We start from the raw sequence: 20,780 nt of genomic DNA on the forward strand, positions 1-20,780 counted from the left end.
AGAGAAATGCAAATCAAAACAATTCTGAGGTACCACATCATACCTATCAGATTAGCTAACATGACAAAACAGGAAAATGATAAATGTGGGAGATGTGGGAAAATTGAACACTAATTCATTGTTGGTAGAGTTGTGAACTGATCCAACCATGCTGGAGGGCAATTTGGAACTATCCCCAAAGGGCTATAAAAATGTGCATACCTTTGACCCAGCAATACCACTTCTAGGGCTATATCCCAAAGAGATCACAAACATGGGAAAACGACCCACATGTACAAAAATATTTATAGCAGCTCTTTTTGTGGTGGCCAAGAACTGGAAATTGAGGGGGTGTCCATCAATTGGGGAATGGCTGAACAAGTTGTGGTATATGAATGTAATGGAATACTATTGTGCTATAAGAAATGATGAACAGGTGGACGTCAGAAAAACTTGGAAAGACTTGTATGAACTGATACTGAGTGAAGTGAGTAGAACCAGGAGAACATTGTACACAGTACCAGCCACAGTGTTCAATGACTAACTTTGACAGACTTAGCTCTTCTCAGCAATGCAAGGGCCTAAAACAATTCCAAGACTCATGATGGAAAATGCCATCCATATTCAGAGAAAGAAGTATGGAGTCTGAATACAGATCAAAGCATACTATTTGCTCTATTTTTTTGTTTTGTTTTTTCTTTCTCATGGTTTCTCCCATTTGTTCTAATTCTTCTATGCAATATGACTAATGTGAAAATATGTTTAATAGGAATGTATATGTAGAGCCTATATCATATTGCACACCATCTTGGGGAAAGAGGAGGGGAGCGAGGTAGAGAAAATTTAAAACTTATGGAAGTTAATGTTGAAAACTAAAAATTAGTTAATTAATTTAAAAAAGAGAATGTAATAGAGGGGGTTCCTTCTCAGGTATGAGATTATTTCTTTCAGTCCTTCCAAATCTTAGCTTCTGTGATTTACTCTCTTCCAAAAAAGTGTTTTTTTCCTTCCTTTTAAACATTCAAGGTCCCTTGGTAATTCCAGGTTAACAGAACCTTTCTGCTCACTCTGTTGAAAACCATAGGGTCAGAAGAACCCCTGGGCAGTTTCTCCTTTGGGTTTTTAGAAAAGTTGGACTGAAACTACAACATTTAGAGTTAACCATTTTCCCACTGTTCTTTCATTTTTCCTATAGCAGCCTTTACTTCTGAGATTTCAAAAATGAACTTTTAACTAGATTCTTGTCTGGAGAATTTCTATTCCTTTGCTAATTTCTGCTCCTTTCTGACTGCTTCTAAGAGCCTTTGGTGATGTCACTACACCCAGGTGATTTAGCTTCTGAAGCTGAAACCTGTAAGTGACTTTACAAATTGGCTTTTTAAAACATCTGACTTATTTTGGCATAGAATAACTAAGCTGAAATGCAAAGTAACAAATCATTCAACAATTATACACAAAACATTTCATTACATGTAATATATATATATATATATATATACACAAATATATGTATATATGTATATATTAAAAAGAATCATTAACTTTGACCTTTGTCTATGTCTTAATGACATAACAGGTAATGGTGTGTGGTATGGACTGAAGGAAGGAGGAACTTGAAGCATGCAGAACAGTTAAGAAGCTATTTAAATAGTTAGCTCTGGCATGGTCAGTTTAATATTGTCAATCATTTAAAAGATGAACCATCGAAAGGAATTAACCACTTATCAACCTAATTTAGTTGGCCTGACCATGCAGTAGTATCCAATTATTTTGATATGTATCGATATGTGTGTATGTGTGTATATGTATGTATGTATATGATATGTATATATGTGTGTGGTACAGGTATATACACATATGTGTGTGTATGTGTGTAGGTATTCACATATACACATACACTATGTGTGACGTCTCATATAAATGTTATCTCAAAAGTTTTAGGGCAGTTTTAAGCTATAAATGCTTTTGTTTATGGCTTAAAACTGCACTAATACTTTGAGATATGTAGATACATGAAGGTATAAATTTGGTGGTCAATGATACCACCAAAAATTGTAGGTAAAACGAGTATATTCTTCTCAATACATATATGTGTTTGTAAAGGTCTTCCAGACCTGCTGATCATAAAGCTGGAATCCACATGCATAGCTTTTCCCTGCATTATACATTTCCATCTTGTATCCTTTGACAAGAGGTGAGAGAATAGGTTTGGGACAGTCCTCACTTAACCCTATCAGGGCTATATTCTTGACAGTTAACTGGGATGGGAGTGGTTTTCTATGGATGAATTTTATGTTTACCATTAAGTATGTGATGATAGTATTAAGTTTTGTGTCAAAAGGGTCAAAGTTATACCAAGCATATGCTTTAGAACTGGAAGAGTACCATAGCTGTTCTATTTCATGCCAGTTATCTGCTTCAACATATTTCTAAATCAATTAGCCACATCCCAGCATTCTACTTGGAAGATGTTGCTTATACATGTAACGCTACTCATACTCTGCTAGAATGATATTCATTCTTTTCATGGCTGGACAGGATACTTACCTGAGAGAGATTGCTAATATTTTCCATGTGTTTGTGTGTCTATAAACAGGACAAGACGTTAGCACAGTTAAGCAGGGCATTAATATCTATTAATAGAGACCTACATAGTCACGTGATACCTACAGACACCTTTACAATGCTTCCTGAGCCAAAAAGTAGCAAAATCATACGTGTGGTCAATTTTCCTTGGCAAGCCATATTTGCTACACTTTTTCTATTGTTTTCATTGGATTTCAAAGCATCTCTGACATGGAGGTGAAACTGTCTCTGTGAATTTCATTTTCTTCAATAGTAGAATGGAAGTAATTATTGCTGTGTTAGCTACCTCACAGGGTGATCAAACTCTAAAGTACAGAATGGACTTTTATGATAGAAAGTTGGCATGCAGTGAACATAGTTGGCACTTAATGTTTATCAAATGAATATCGTTGGATGTAATCACTTCTTCCCTAATTTTCAGCATTATTTAAATTTTTAAAAGCATAGAGATAAAACAAGTATAAGCCTTTTAGCACACTTGGGCTGAATTTCCAGTTTTGCCACGTACTGGCCATGCGACTCTGGGGCAGATATGCAATCTCTCAGTGGTAGGCTACCCCTCTAAATTGCAGAACAATTATTGATCCACACTGGTAGAAAGCATATCCTCGACAGAGAGTTCTTTATACCAATGAAATCACAGGTTTAGATAAAAAAGTAGTATATACATCTGAGCTAATATTATAGTACCTCCCTCCAGGGTGGTTTACAGGATTAAATGAGATTATATATGTAAACTTTAAAGTGGTATTTAGATGCCAGCTACCATCATCATTATTACATTGGCTCTTGCCCTCAAATTTATTGGATTAGAAACTCCTTGAAGGCAGAGACTAAAAGTTATTAATCTTTAGATCTCCCCCAGAATCTTTGAACTTAGTAGGCCTCTAGTAAATATTCATTGAATGAATCTATCTGAATGAAATCACTTCCTACCTATTTCCCACAGTTATTTTTTTTAAATCATAGAGATAAAATATATATGAAAAAAATATATGAAAAAAGCCAATTATCATTGGCTTATTTACCTACAACACTGTCATTTAAATTCAGGTCAAGTTTTAATTGCAGACATCCCAAACGATACATTATTTAGTCTCTATATTATTTCCTATCTTCACTCATGAACTCTTTGAACTAAGACATAAAACAGAGAGAAGAAGCTGTGAAGTTACTTGACTAATTTAGCTGAGGAACAAGAAGTTGAAATCTCTCAATATTTCATATAGAATACCTTTTTTTTGATAGGCAGGAGAAGAAAAGACTGGGAAATATATTGTCAGGCAGTGGGGAGAATGTTCTGGTACCTTTTTGTTTATCAATAAAACACTCAACAGAAGTATGTGTACACTCTTTAAGAAATGTAGCTTTTCAACTTGAATTTAACCTGTGCAAAAATTGTGACCTGTTAGAAAGGAGGATAAATCACTCCTGAAAAAAGGTTTTAATATAGCTCAGTACTATATATCCTTATAGAAGTCTTTCAGAGAACAGCAACTCCTCACTTAGTTGATACATGTGGGGGAGTGAAAACTGCTTTTTAATAAGGTTTGACTTAAAGAGTCATTTTTCTTCCATATTACTCTTTCACACCCAGTAGCAATCCTCTTTTCTTTGGTTTCATTCTCTGTCCCACTGAGGATGTGGGAGTGGTCTACACAGGATGGCTGACTGGTCAGCAATAACTCTCTTGTAGAGAATCCAGAGACAAGGTAGCCAGTTTCAAAATGGAATTCATTGTATTGCAGCATCAGTAGAATCATGGAAAATTGAGAATTCCGATGTTACTTTATTCACAAGGTTAAGAAAGAATATATCATGGTGAAAAATTTTTAGGTTTTTTTTAAAAAAATAATAATATCCTTTCTCCCTTCATGAATCATGGCTTTAAAAAATATGTAACCTACCATATAAAATACTCTAAAACTTTAAAAAAGGCCCTTAAAGTGTCTGAAATCTTTACTTAAGAAAACTTTAATTACCGGAAGATGGAAGTCATAGATGTCAAGAAATGGCAGCATTTCTCTTACTCTCTCTCATATACACACACATATGCACACTCAATACTCATTTTCAAAGGTACATCTTAAGTCTTAAATCCTTTATTTTTCTCATAATATGAGCGTTATGATAGTAGAGGGAAAAGATAATAAGTATACAAACTCCATGAAATATAAATTAGCTTTTTCCTTCATATCATATCAGAGGTCTTTCTTTAATATAATAAGAGTAATTCCAGACAAACCACAATGTGGTATAGATAAGGCAGGTTCTGGAAATCTAGCCTGATATCATACCAATTTAGTGAGGGTTACATCAAACCTGAGGATGTGCTCAGTCTGTCATGTTTTATTGCTTAATTAGAAAGTTGTCAAGAACCAACACCATATAAATCCAGTGATTCTGTTTTTTCACCTGCTCACTTACTTTTTATTGGAATAATGAGCTGCGGAATGACAGGAAGTATCTTGTTTCCCCCATGTTCCAGCATGTCGTGGATTCCTTGTCGAGCAAAAAACTCATAGGGAAATGTCATCTCACAAAGCCCATCAAAAAACAGAGGCAGATAGTGATGGTAATCCAGCTTTTCGATCTCTACCTGAAAATAGAAATAGAAGAAATAAAACGTAAAAATAGCAATCAAAGACTACCAAGAAAATAAAGCTAATGAAAAATTATTATTTACTTGGGAGGGGCAAGAGGCGAGATACTTTATTAAGATTTTAAGAACTAAGTCTAAATGATACTGCAAGGTAAAGTATATGATTATACTAGCAATGAGTTTTTGTCCCTAACCTTTAATCTCCAAGTACATACTGTGAAATAATCCATTTGGAGATTCCTTTGGACACCTAATACTTTTATGAAATTTCTGTTTACACTTTACTATTTGGCATGAAATTGCACCTGTCAAAATTCTTTGAGAAGTAGAGAAGTTTGGAAACTCAAAAAATTAACTGCAATAGTAAAAATGAACAAAGGAAGTTGGAAGAAAACCTGGCATCTGATTTTTAAAAATAACACAACAGAGAATACACATTGACTTGGGTGAAATGAGGAGACAGTCTTTATTTTATCTCAAGCAGAATTCAAGCTCTTAAAAGTAACAATAGGCTGAAAGGTTATAGCAACTTTCTCTTCAATTCATTTGTCCACTGCCTTCTGCGTCACATTTTTTTCTTATTCATCATTTTCAAAAAAATACCTCCTACCCTAGAGGCCATTCTTTGTCAAATGAGGGTTGTTGAAATTGGCACTGGAGCATGCCTGTGCTTCCTCATTAGACAGTCAGGGAAGTGAGGCAGCCATCCCCAGGAGCAATTGGGAAGATGCCAGCACACTTGTACATGTAGGTCTTAGCAGTTCAAAGCAAGGGACTAGACCTGAGATTATGTGATGTTCTGTTTTATACAACGGCTTATGCAGAGTATTAGAAAGAGCCAGATACCAAGAGACTCCCATTCTAGTCCTGGCCTTGATACTGTGACCTTGGACAAGTCACTTAACTCCTTATAGGCTTGTTTCCTCTTCTGCTAAATAAATAAAAGAAATAAACTAAGTGATCTCTAAGATTTCTTCTAGTTCTAAATTTCTATGATTCTGTGATAAAAATTGAACTTAGTTGAATATGAGACAGCTTAGCAATTAGAATAACGAAAAGAAAAATATAGAAAAATAATAACAATAAAAAATAAAATTCTACTACTGCTGTTAATTAGTTGTGGAAAGTATTCTGAAACATTCTTTCAGGTTTCGTACTACATTTAGAGTCTATGAAATATCCTCTGAAATCATTATTATTAATAAATTTAAAGCTTATGCTCATTTAGACAAAATAATCTGAAGGTTTTTTAAGCATTAAATAATGAAGCTAGAATTCCTTATTTCCTTCCTTATCTTCACATAATTTATTTATTTGGCTTCCTCTATTCTAGAGAAAATCTCATGATTCTGCCAAAAGGCTCACAATTTCCCTCTTCTCCATATTTTTGATGCACATTCCAAATGAAGCCACCCTTTCTTCCTATGGCATTATCAAAGTCTGGGGCTTCCTTTTGGCCCCTTCTCTGCCAAGGAAATGACTCCCTGGTCATATTTCTTCGAGGCTTCTGATATTTCCTTTTTGGCAGCCTGTCTGCTTTCATTTTCCTCCTGTTAAAATATGGCATAAAGGTATCTGCCAAAACCATCTGTATTAAATACTTCTCAGATAACACATGAACGGCACTTTTGATCCAGACCCAAGCTATCTTCCTCGATGTCTCACCTTTCACAACTCCCTTTCCTCACAAACCACACTCCAGGAACAGCAACTTTACCAGCTACTCACACTCCTTCAAATAAGATATTCTAATGGTGTGGGGGTGGGGGGGCGGTGCGGCAGCATCAATAACCTATTGCCTACATCTGTGCCCTCATGAGGTCTTGAGCTATTCAAGTGAAGGTGCATCAGGTGGTGATGACATCCTCCTTTTAGATTGTGGAACTTAGGTCATTTTATCTTGATTATATTTACAACTTCCATCCAAAAAAATAAGTAACTATATTAAAAAAAATGTCACTCTTAGGACCCTGGAGTCATTAGTGAGTGTATAATGATGGGATATTTCCTTCACAAAAAAGGATTTGAGTTGTACTGTGGGACAAGTTTGATAAATGCTTTCCATTTCTTCCCAGGCACTCTGCCTTCATTTCAGGTGGTTGTTGCCTGGTGATTATTGGTACAGTACCTAATTAGGCACCGTGAGGAGATGTGCTTTAAGAATAGAAAACTGATTGAAGGAGGGAGGGACAGATCACTTACACTCAACTTATTTTCATTTTATTAAAAATACCTTATCTAAATGACAGCATGTAAAATAGTTTCACGTTCAAAAAAACTATGAAATATTGCAGTTAAAGTAGCATTTAAGGGGGGGAAATCCACCTAATTACAATCAACTTCAACCACTGAGTACATGTCCTATGATATTGTATGACATCTATTATAATCTTATAAAATTGATTTAATATGAAGACATAGCACAATAGGGTTCTGAATAGTGATTTTCATAAGAAAACTTTGGATTATTTGGTATTTGCTTTTTAAAAATATCAATGATAGCTGGCATTCATATAGCGCTTTAAGCTTTACAGAGTCATCTTACTTGTTCCTCACAACAACCCTGGGAAGTAGGTGCTGTTGTTAACCCCAGTTTTACAGACCAGGAAACTGAGAATCAGAGAAAGTAAATGGCTGGCCTGGGGTCACATTGGGAGTAAGTGTCTGAGGCAAGACTGGAACTGCATTCTTCCTGACTCCAAGCCCAACACTCAATGCCCTGTGCCCTCTAGCTGTCTGAACAGAATCATGGCTTAGTAGTAACTGATGAATCACCCAAAAGAAACAGCGTGGTGTAGGGGAAGAACACCGAGTTTAGGTCTAGAAGACTCTCATTCGAGATCCTCGTCCAGTACTGATGTGATTATGGGCAATTCATTCAATCTCTCTCAAAGCCTTAGTTTCCTCAACTGGAAAGAGGATGATAATACTGGTGCCGCCCACCCTCACAACTAGGGAATGTGATTAGCAAAAGATAAATCACTACATGGTAGCACAGTGGGTAGAGTTCTGGACCTGGAATCAGAAAGCCCTGAGTTCAAACCTGGCCTCACATACTCTCTAGATATGTGACCCTGGACAAATAGCTTCACTGCTCTCTGCCTCGGTTTCCTCATCTGTAAAATGGGGATGAATAACAGCACCTACCTCCTCCCAGGGTGTTAGGGAGATGAAATGAGATATTTGTGAAGCGTTATGCTATATAAATGCTAATTATTAAGGTTCTTGTTACAAATCTGAAAGTTGTACTGCTGTGCAGCTTTAAGAAGTGGAAGTGACTGTGGCTTCTCAAACACTGAAAAGCGTATAAGCTTAGGGAAGTTCTATCCAAACTGAGAAGGCTTTGAAAATGTGTTGAGGAACTGCATGAGGATAAGTGTAGCTATGTATGTATAGGGAGGAGGCATGTCAGGAGCAGATTGGCCACTGGGAGATGATAATGGTCACTGGGCCAAGGTAGATAACAATACTTTCTAAAAATAGAACATTTTAAAGGGAAGTATAATATGAACCCAAAATAATAAACAATGATCTATTCCTTAAATTTCTTTGGGGCATCAACTTCACCTCTCTAAGTTTAATTACTTGAACTAGTTTTATAAAGGGTCAATGAAACACTTAAAACATATACAGGAGAGGGCAGAAAAATGTTCAGAAAGACACAAACAAGACAATTTTGGAATTACAGCAATACATTTAAAAAAAACCCCAAAACTTTAAGGTAAGTAGAGTGGTGTCATCTAAAAATACTTGTTTTCAGTACTTTGTATATGTAAATGATGCTGTTTGTTGCTTTGTCAAATAAAAGTATCATGGTTCTTCGTGCTAATTTTAAATTTAAAATGTCTTCATTTTAGAGGCAATCTGATGTAAAACCCAGCACTAACAACCTACTCTGGGTTCCATGTTGGCACAGAGGTTATCTTAGGCTTTTAAAGATTGTGACAGTGGAATATAAGCTCTGGCAAGCCCTGCTAAACTTGAAACATGTGAGTAGAGGCCCAGAGTATCTCTAATTTAATGATCAATCAAAATAAACCATCCTATGGTAGTGTCCATTCTTGGCCCCTCCCCAGCCCAGTATTTTCCTTGCGACCCATATTGTAATTCCAACATACCCCAGTATTTGAAATACTGATCCAAAATCCCATGAGTGAATATTAACCTGTCTACTATCCCTATAATAAGCCTTACAGTGTAGGAATTGGCTCAGGAGAGTCAAGATTTAAATAAAAAAATCCAGGTAATAAAACAACAACGTTTTTAATTTAAAACAAACTTTAACTGCAAAAAATAGCTTTGTTCTTTGCTTTTATGTAAAAACTTTTATGTATGTTGACCACCTATTCAGAAGATCCATCTTGGTTTCTGGAAAAGTTCCTCAGAATCCAGCCAAAGACATGAGAAAAGGCCCTTAACTGTATCAGAACAGGATGAACAAATCTATAGTCAATCATGTGGAAAGACAGCCTCTTTCCTCCCTTTTTTTCCTTAACCCTCTAAACTAACTAAAAGTTTCAAATATCTTCAATTGTAGAACTAGGAGCAGAAACAAGCAACACCTTTCTTTACAACCAATCACTGCCCTGTTGTTTGTCCTTCATTTTCAAAGAAGACCAATGACATCACAATATTGAAGTGGTAGATAAAATAGTGGATGATGAGTGATATACTGACATGTGCATCAGTTGGATTTAAGTGAGGTAGGGTTGCACAAATTCATCAGCCTCATTCTCTCTTCTAGAGTCATCAAAGTCCAGTGACAGGACAAAAGTCAGGATGACTGGTGACCGCCCAGGATGCAGTGGATGACCTTGGTGTCTTCAGTGTCTTACTAAGCTCTAAGCACTCCACATAGCTTTCTTCAGCTGTTTTCATGGCCATTAGAACAAATTGTTCTCTTCTGCCCAAATTGGTGGGGAGGGGTGGGGGTTACCAAGAGAAGCCTTCACATGCCTGGGTAGGCATCCCCCATAACTCACCAAAGTGTTTGAAGCCTCTTGGTTTTTCTCAACCTGGTTTAGTCCATATGCCAAGATGGTTTACCAGGATGTATCCACTGCACATGCTACAGCTTCTTGGAATCATAGGTAAGAACTGGGTGATGTGTGGACACCAAAGGTAGGTGAGAAGCCTTAAAAAGGGCTTGGAAATCCCTCTCACCACAGCTGTTAGTCCTTCCTGAACATGTCATACACCATAAGTGAATATATTTACCTGTCTACTATCCCTATAATAAGCCTTAGAATCTAGGAATTGGCTCAGGAGAATTAAGATTTAAATATAAAATTCATATGAAAAAACATAACAGTTTTAATTTATAACTTTAACTGCAAAAAATAGCTTTGTTCTTTGTTTTTATGTAAAATCTTCTATGTGTATTGACCACCTGTTCAGAAGACATCTCTTGGTTTCTGGAAAAGTTCCTCAGAATCCAGCCAAAGATATGAGAAAAGGCCCTTAACTCTATGAGAACAAGACGAACAACCCTATAGTCAACCATGTGGAAAGCTAGACTCCCTTTATTTCTCAATTCTCTAAACTAATTACAAGTTTTAAATATTTCCAATTGTAGAACGAGAAGCAGAAACAAGCAACACCTTTCTTTCCAACCAATAACTGCCCTAGAACCCCAGGGAAGTGAGGAAAAGTAGTGAAATATTACTGATGCCTGTCAGAGATGGGATTTTTCCTGTGGAAAAGATCACTATGGGAAGCCATCTTTGTTGCTGCCCACCCCGTTTCCATGAACTGATCTGACAGCTAGTAGAAGTTCATCTCCAGATGGAGACTTAAAGACCTGCAGTATTCCCCATTTCCAGCCTTTCTCAGGCTTCTGTCAACTGTAAAAATATCTTCCAATGAATCTCATTTGTTAAATTTTGTACACATGTTCTCTTACTTATCCTAGCACCAATACTCATTTATCATAAAAATTCACTCATGTAGAGAGGCAGTTGCCACTCAATGTAGGAAGCAAAACATGTAGGAAAATTTGGTTTTCTTTTTCATTCTAAGAAAAATCCTTTAGATCCAGAAAATAGCAGTAATCCAGGACTACTAGTGGCTAGCAAGTAATGATTTTTTTGTTTTTTATTCAAGAATTCATGAAGTCAAACTACTAAGGCATAGAAGGATTATGATTTGCATTAGTGGAAGAAGTAGCCACATCACTGAAGCATTGATAGAAATGAATTCCATATTATCCATATTATCATGTGTGGCCTAGGACACAAATAATGTACTGCATATCACCATCTCAATTTATGAGATTATGACATTGTTTTCAGTTCTCAATATTTCTTCTCGGTTCTCTATATACTTTAATTGTCAGCTCTATGTACTTCAGACTGTCATGCTATTTGCCCAATGAGTAATTATTCTTACTATGCCTCTTACTAGAGACACATTTTCAAGAATTGGTACTTTCAGAGGCATAGGTGATAAAGGAAAGGGAGAAGTTAAAAACAAATTTGATTACATATTTTACTTCCGATTTTTCCTTTGATGACATATTACAGATGAATAAGTATAAACACGATTTTTGGAAAATACTCATGTATATAGTTTTAGGAAGTTGTTTTAATTCTGTCAGCACTAGAAGAGGATAGAGATATGCAAAGAGAATACCTAAGCAGTATTCTCTTTTCAGTTATCATGTATCATCCAGGAGACTCATTGACTGCTGCTGTGGAAACGTGCACTTTTTAGATAATAAAGGTTAAGCATGCATAAATTCTGTCTCTGTTTGCAACTGACCTTTAGGCAGCTGTCTTGGAAAAGTTTTTGATAGGATTTTGAGCTAAGTTTATTTTATAAAATAATTTAATCCTTCACTCCCAAATACGTATTTAAGTTGCTTAGTGGTAATCATATTCTAGTTAGAAAGGATTATCCTAATTCACCATCAGTCATATAGAAAGTATGAATGAAAGTTCAAAGGGAAGTGTGATGTTGCCTCTAGGTATCTTTCCCACCACTTAAAGTTTCTGACCTTAGTTTGCCTTTTAGATTATGTAATTTTGTCTTTAAGAGGAAAACAAGAGAAAGCAAAAACACTCAAAACACCCTAGCCAGTGCCATTATCTTACTCAGAAAAAGTATTATAATTTTATCAAGGGTCAAACATGTATCTCTGCACTTTTTTTTCCATTTCATAGAAATATGAAATTCATGGTGGAAGTTGTAAGGATACTTGGAGAGTAGTTTTATCTAGAGCAGATGTTTCTAAATTCTGAGTTAATCTATATACATCAATCTTACTATGTATGACTTTTGGCTCATTCACCCAACAGTGCCTTACATGTAGTAGAAAATCAATTATTTGTTGAATGTATGAATGAATGAATGAACGTATAACAGGCTTGTTGTTTTTCTTGTCTGTTTGTTTTTGTCATTGTTGTTTTTGTTTTTGTGATACCTGAAATGATGTTAAAAGAACCAGAGGAAAGCTTCAAGTAACAAGCACTGGATGGAATCTTTGAAAAATTGTTAGAAAGATATGGACAAATCACACAGGAAAAGAAGACATAGAGTGACTGTAATCTATCCCAGTGGAGGGAGTCCTTGAACCTCTGAAAACCATAAAATATTGAAGAATCAAAGGAATCATCTAATTTGATAAGTGAATCAGTGCTGTGGAGAATGCAATAGTACATTGGTGATTTGATAGTTTTCTGAAAATCAGTAACTTCAATGTGATGGTATTATTATAACCCAACTGTTGTGGTAAGGAAAAAGTTGAGATAATATGTGTCAGGTGAAGACAATTTTACTGCTTTTGGCCAAAGGTCTTTGCAAGAGTTACAGAAAAAAGGGTGGATATAAATAATGTGAGCTTTCAAAAAGTAAGTTCCAAAATCCTCCAGACTCTTTGAAGTTCACAAGGTCCTCCATCCAACTCGTGGGGAGGAGGAAGGAGACCTAGGTGGAGGCTAAAGCCCTCACAAGCGGTTCTCCATGTCAAACTACAGTTACTAGCTATTTTTGTCTTTAGATTATTTCCTTTTAAATATATATTGCTATTTTATTTCTTTTCTATATGGCCTTAAGACCTTATTTTGATTCTTTGTCCCATAGTATGTATGCCAAAATTTCCTAGAATTTCTTTCATCTAGTTCTGCTGTCAGTTCTGCTGTTAAAAGCAACTGTAGAACTGAAGATATTTTTGAAGGACACAGAACTATGAATCCAAATCATTTCTAGGTTGAAAGAAAGCCTATCTGGCAGATTTCAACGTTTTCCAGTGATGTACTTTGATGTAGGTTAAAATATATTTATGTAAAACAACGACTAGCCTTCTGGGCTTCTTTGACTTCAACAATAAAAATTTAATAGAGGAAACAGAAAACAGTGGATTTTCCATTTTGGGGATGATAGTGCTTTTAAATAACTTTTTAAAAAGGATCCATTTCCAGACTAATGTTGACAGTATAGAAAAGGCATATTTAGGGTTTTTAATAATAATATTGTCTCAGATTAATATAGTGATTTAAGGTTTAAAAAACACTTTAATCTCATTTAATCTTCACCACAGCCTTGTGAACTAGCTAGATGTATATTACTACTCCCATTTTACAGATGAAGGAAAACGGAAACCTTAAGCTTCCATTATAAAATCCTGTTTGGCTTTTAAGGCCCTTCACAATCTGGCCTCTTCCTATCTTTCCAATTTCACTTTACTTTATTCCTGTCTATATACTTTAAGATCCAGGATCCAGCTATACTGGCCTATTTACTCATTACTGTATTTTTGCCTTCCTTTTTATCCCCAGCATTTAGTACAGTGCCCAGCATGATAGATGGATAGATAGATATAGATAGATGGATAACATACATACATACATGATAGATAAACAGGTAAGTGAATAGAATAATTCCATCTAAAGTGGAATTAGAATTCCTCTTCCTCATTCAAAATACAGTGCTTTATCCACTCCAGAATGCTTCCTTCTCACTAGACCATACCATGATGGCCTTTGCTGTCAATATAGTATCTTGGTACAAAATTTATCAATCAAAACTATGTCCATTTTTAAGCATGCACAACACACATAAGCACACCCCCAAACTCTTATTTTAGTCTTATTTATTATATCTTCAGAAATAAACCTCTCTCCACAATTTGAGTTTCTCTGCTGGTAAATATAGTCTTTACATTGTAGACTGCTTGGACTTTTGTTAAATCCACATTAGTGACACATGGAGAAATATACAGGGTTGTGTTCCAGCAAAGGGCATCTTAAAGGACAAGAACAAAGCATAGGTTTTAATGTTCCTGTACTTGTTTTATTTGTCACAAGAACTGAGTTGTTAAAAAGTCACAAGAAATACTTTTTAGAAGAAGAAATGTTCCTTTTAGATTAGTGAAGTTTGTATAGAAAATATGGAACCTTGGAATCCTAGACAACCCTTCCCCATTTTGTTGTTCAGTGACCCCATTTGGGGTTTTCTTGGCAACTATACTGGGGAGACTTGCCATTTCCTTCTTTAACTCATTTTACAGATAAGAAAACTGAAGCAAACAGGGTTAAGTGACTTGCCCAAGGTCACACAGCTATCAAGTGTCTGAGGCCATATTTGAACTCAGGAAGATGAGTTTTCCTGACTCCAGGCCCAGCATTCTATCCACTGTGCCAACCTAGCTGCCCCCATAGGTGTATTTTTTGAACATGTTATGAAAATAACACTAGATTGGAGTCAGAGGACCTAGTTTTCATCTACACACTGATTCTGATTATCTCTGTGACCTTTGGCAAGTCATTTAAAGTCTCAAGAGTTCAGTTTTCCTACTTGAAAATAAGAGGACAGATCAGATGATTTCTAAGATAACTTCTGGCTCTATGGACATGTTTTCTCATTGTTTAAATAATAAGAACTTACATTTGTAAAGAATTTTACAGTTTACAAAAGCATCACCATACAGTACAACTAATTTGATTCTCACAACTCTGTTAAAGAAATAAAACATTTATTACTTTCATATTTCAATGATCTTTGATCTCTGTTCAGTGTGGCTGATCCCTCCACCTATGGAGATCACAAACTTTTGATCCATTAGCAGAGTTCCCTGAGTTATTGTGGCCACATAATTCATTACTCAGTGATACTAATGATCATTTAAAGATCTGCTTAGGCAGACTGGTCCTCAGGCAACATAGAATCGGCCACTTGGCCTTCTCACAAAGCCTTCTGGCTTTGCAGAATAAGCCAGATCTTGGTTTCCACTGCCATGTTGAGGCACTCGGCTTCAGTGGAGGACAGTTGGCATTATTATTTCCACATGTCAATAAAGGAAACAGAGGCTAAGAGGGGCTAAAGGACTCACCTAAGGTTACACATTCAATAAATTGTACAGCCATACCCTATAGTCTTTTGTATTCAAGTATATTGATCTTAGGTGTACCTAGGTGGAGAAGTTGATAGAGTGCTGGACCTGGAGTCAGGAAGACTCATCTTTGTGAGTTTATATATGGCCTCAGACACTTACTAGGTGTGTGACCCTGGGTGAGTAACTTAATCCTGTTTGCCTCAGTTTTCTCATCTGTAAAATGAGCTGGAGAAGAAAATGGCAAACTACTCCATTATCCTAGCCAAGAAATGCAAAATGGGGTCATGAAGATAGGGCATGACTGAAAAATGACTGAAACAACAAACATATTGACCTTTTCACTACCCTATACTACCTAACATTTCTTATTCTGTTAAGACTTTAGGGATAATCAGGATTTATCATCTGTTGCTCTGCCTAAACTTCTTATATGGCCTATTTTCTTTTCTACAGAGTATTCTAGTCTTTTCCCCAATTTTACTTCCTTCTAACCATAGTACATTTTTACAACCCCAATTTATTTATTTAATTTATTTTTTAATTTTTTGTTTACAACACTCAGTTCAGCAAGTTTTTGAGTTCCAAATTTTCTCTCCCTCCCTCTGCTCCTCCCTCCCCTCCCAAGACAGCATATAATCCAATATAGGTCCTACATACGCCTTCGCATTAAACTTATTTACATAATAGTCAAGTTGTAAAGGAGAATTATAACCAATGGAATGAATCATGATAAAGAAGAATCGAAACCAAAAAAGAAGGGGAAAAAAAAGAAAGCAAATAGTTTGTCTCAATCTGCATTCAGACTCTGTAATTCTTTCTTTGGATGTACATAGCTTTTTCCATCATGAGTCTTTTGGAGCTGTCTTTGAACCTTGCATTGATGAAAAGAGCCAAGTCTATCAAAGTTAATCCTTACAGATACTGTGTGTCTGTAATCGTGTATAATGTTCTCCTGGTTCTGCTCCCCTCATTCAACATCAGTTGTTATAAGTCTTTCCAGGTTATAATGAAGTCCATCTGCTACAACCCCAATTTAAATATAGCTTAAGATCTTAGTTCAATCTCAATTTTTTTTTTGAAAAATCAAACACGTTAACAGGCACAGTCCAGTTTCAGTCAGTCAAGAGGTATTCATTAAGTGCTTGCTATATGACAGACTGTGCTAAGCAACCAGGATAGATAGAAGGCAAAAATAGTCCCTGATTTCAGCAAAAACACAACCTAATCAGGAGACAATCTGTAAACAATTATGTACATACAAAATATATACACAGTAAATGGACAGTCATCTTAGAGAGAAAGGCACTAACAGCTGGGAAGACTGGGAAAAAGGCCTTGAATAAGGTAGGATTGAAGCTGAGTGTAAAGCTGGGAAAGGAAGAGGTGGCATTCAGGAGGGAGAGCATTCCAGGCATGAGGTCAACTAGTGTAAACATGTGGAGATAGGAGATAGAGTGTCATATGTAAGAAAAACAAGTAGTCCAGGGAAATTGGATTATAGGATCTTCCAAAGGGAAAAAAAGTATAAGGGAGGAGAAGAAAAACCAGCTCACAAACAAGAAAAAGATATGGGAGGGAATTGTGTGGGAATCATGTGCTGTAGGTAGTCAAGAACTTATAATTTTTAAAAAAAAGATTTAAATGAACCTACACTGAGAACTCCCACCAATGTTTTAGATACACAAGAGTTGTACTCAAAACTGATTTTAAAGAAAACTAATTTTGCAAAAATTAGGTAAAATACAACTGTTTAAATTACCCCACCTAAAAGGGAGGCTAAGACAAATTGTACTGTATATGGTTTGCCTTTCAAAAAAAGGTTTTTCTAGAGAAAAAGAGAATTTTAAGTGTTCTGATCCATACATATCAAGCAGATTGTCAGTGTAAGGGTGGGAGTCTATCACCACCTCAATTAATTTTATAAGTTTCAGATCTCAATTGAGTTAACCAATCATTCAAAAATAAACTAGGTATGAAAAATCTTGAATCAATTTGAAAAGATCATAGGGACTTTGGGTCATTGGATAAAGACAGGAAATATCTTTTGATTGGTTGAAGAAGAAAAATTCACATATTTTGGTTACAGTTTAAAACAGCAAACGAATTCAGAAGCAGTTAATACAATGGAAGAGAACTCCAAATTTGGGAGCTGATGATTGCAGGCCCTCAAGGGGGAATCACCTAAAGGCTATTTTTCTCTTTCCTCTCTTGTCTCCATTGACTATGTTACCAGAGAGACTGGGATAATAGGAGACAACATATCCAGCAGGGAGTAGAGAGAGACAAACCAAGGTTAAGCAGATAGTCTCCTGAGAAAATGCAAAGACAGAACTGATCATCCCCAGAGCAATCAAGATATCTTAGCCTTCTATGGTTAATTAGAATGGGGTTGAATCACCAAATTTTACATTGGTTTACCTAGAGTTCAAATATTTTTATTTGATTCAATCCAGTATATCACAGCATTCTTACTTTATCAAAAGACTACAAAAGTATGGGGATAAGAGTAAAAAATACTAAATGGAAATCCTTCACTATATATATGATAAATATATACTATATTATATATAATGTATATTTATATTTGTATAAGTACATATATATAACTATATTCTATATAACATGTGTGTGAATATACACACATACATATATACCTATAAAGTCTATATATATACCTATAAAGTCTATAGACTATATATATATACACATCTATACACGCATATATATGTTTCCTATATACAAACATCAAGGGGAAAAATAGAAATCCAATTTGATCAAAATAAGTTTGAATGCCTCTAGCAGCTTTTGGTAATACCTCAGTCTTATAATGTAAACAAAATGCTATTAGTGACAGCAACTAATTTCAGGTAATCGATTCAGCAAATATCAGCAGATTGATCCTGGAAATTTCAACAAATTGAAATATTAATTATATTAATGTTATATGGAATAAGGGACAACAAAGTACACAAATTAAAGCTATCATTCTGTTTTGGGTTTAGATGTCATGACACAAAACTGTTTTTCAGGCTTTGTTTTTTTAAAAAAATGTATAATGGTTTAATGAATTTATGGCTATGTTATTCCCTTTTTAGGGCAGTTTTAACTACATCTGTTTAAATGGGCATTGCACAAAGTTTGTACAGGCTTATGGAACCATGACATTGATAAACAACAATAAACGCCAACACCTCATGTGTGTCATTCCTCCCCTCCCCCCATTCATACAGGAAACAAGACCTCTGTGTGTCTCAATGGGCTTACAGCATGATTCCTGTTCCTTCAATGGATCCCGATCACTCGTTCCTGGTGTTTCTCAGAATCTACGAGTTGGCTATGCCCAATTTTGACATTTCATAGTAGAAGAATCTAGTGCAAAGGTGGGGAATCTGTGGCCTCAAGGCCACATGTGGCCTTCTAGTTCCTTGGATGAGGCTTTTTGACTGAGTCTAAGTTTTACAGAATGAATCCTTTTGTTAAGAGGATTTGTTCTATGAAGTTTGGATTCAGTTAAACGTCCACACTTGAGGACCTAGAGGGCCACATGTCGCCTCGAGGCTGCAGGTTCCCCACCCCGATCTAGTGTTTGACTCCCTTCTCTGTTTCCAGCAGCATCTCCAACAATTCCACATAGCTTACAGCCATCAACTCTTTTCTTTCTGACAGGTATCTGGATGTATTGAACACTACCAAGGCCACCAGGCCTTGACCATTTATGGCCATTGTGGACAATAGCACCAAATGGGGATTCATTTGGCCAACTTATTCTGTTATTGGGACATTGGCATTATTTGAAAAAAGAAAATAGGATGACCTATTTTAAGATTACTAGGCCGTTAAGGCCAATACAGTCAGGGACTAGTATTCAGGGACCCACTCTTCATTAGTGTTAACCTAGACAAATTTCTGCATTCACCAAAATAAACCATTATGGGAAAAAACAAAACCAAAAAACCACCCTAGTCACCATCTGATGGTATGATGAATAGAAAAAACAAAAAACAAAAACAAAATAAACAAACATTATCATCTGATGTGGTAATGAATAGAACAAAGACTTCCAGATGTTGTCGAAGAAAAATAAAAAAAAATTGAAAAAATATTCTTTCAAATCTGTAATGCCCCCACTGCATTTTAGCATTTTCTGAGTGTTGTCTTCTAGGACCTACCTGATGGATTGGCAATCTACTCAGGTATGGTGATCTACTCAGACAACATCCCAATCTTGTGAGCAACAAGCATATGTTCAACTCATCCAACACCGGCCCATTTTCATATGCATCACCTCAATGCAACACGAGCAAGGTATCAATTACATAGGAAGGAAACAAAATTTCTTAGGTTCCTAACAGGGGAATGGACAGTTAAGACGTATCCCCAGAATGTGGATGCACAGGGACCCCCAAGACTATAAAGGAACTTCATAGATTCTTGTGGTCTGCAAGTACTAACCATGATCAATTAGTTGGGAATCATCCCTGATGATCCCTTTCATGGACAGGCTAAAGATCAGCAAGGCAGCCTAATTGCAAGACACCAATGAATGAGCATTCTTGGAACTAAAGAGAAGGTTCATGGCTACCCTTCTTTTTAAAATGTCCGGATCTCAAATGTCCCTTTATGGGTGAAAGTGACACATCACTTAGGAAAAGGGTTGTGTATCAACAAATTCACCCATTATGAGACTTTGCCTACTTTTGAAAAAAAATTAAACTCTGGCCCTGCAATTTTATCAATGTTGGGAACTCTTGGTGTGGAAATTTTTTTCTATCAATGGGCATCAGCAACTCATTTATAACTTAAAGCTTTAGACAATTTTTTCAGGCACTCAGAAATTAAGTGACTTGATCATGGTCGCACAGCTAGTATGTGTCAGGGGAAGGACTAGAACCTAGGTTATCCAGTCAATCAGTAAGCATTTATTTAGCATCTGGTATGTGCTAGGCCCTGTCTTAGGCACTGGGGATGTAAAGGCAAAAGACATCCCTGATCTCAAGAAGCTCACAATCAAATGGGGGAAACAACTTTCAAAACACTACATACAAGCAAGTTATATACAGAAGAAATAGGAAGTAATCAATAGAGGGAAGGTACTAGAATTAAGAGGGACTGGGATATGGCTTCTTTTTTATTTTCAATTATTCCTCAATTACATATAAAAACAAGTTTAAAAATATATTTTTAAAAATTTTGAGTTCCAAATGCTTTTTCCCCCTCCCCCTTCCTTGAGAAGGCAAGCAGTTTTATATAAATTATACATGTATAGTTATGAAAAACATATTT

General features: G+C 35.9%; 1 protein-coding gene across 1 annotated transcript in view; it reads right to left on the reverse strand.

The window, feature by feature from the left end:
- Positions 1–20,780, reverse strand: part of PACRG (parkin coregulated) — a 634,177-nt gene that overhangs the window by 289,409 nt on the left and 323,988 nt on the right. Inside the window, exon 3 of the mRNA XM_036767762.1 lies at positions 4,993–5,164. Coding sequence (XP_036623657.1) covers positions 4,993–5,164 — 172 coding nt within the window. The remainder of the gene's footprint in view (positions 1–4,992; positions 5,165–20,780) is intronic.

This window comes from Trichosurus vulpecula, chromosome 7, assembly GCF_011100635.1.
Source record: "Trichosurus vulpecula isolate mTriVul1 chromosome 7, mTriVul1.pri, whole genome shotgun sequence".
In the NCBI taxonomy this organism is placed as follows: domain Eukaryota; kingdom Metazoa; phylum Chordata; class Mammalia; order Diprotodontia; family Phalangeridae; genus Trichosurus; species Trichosurus vulpecula.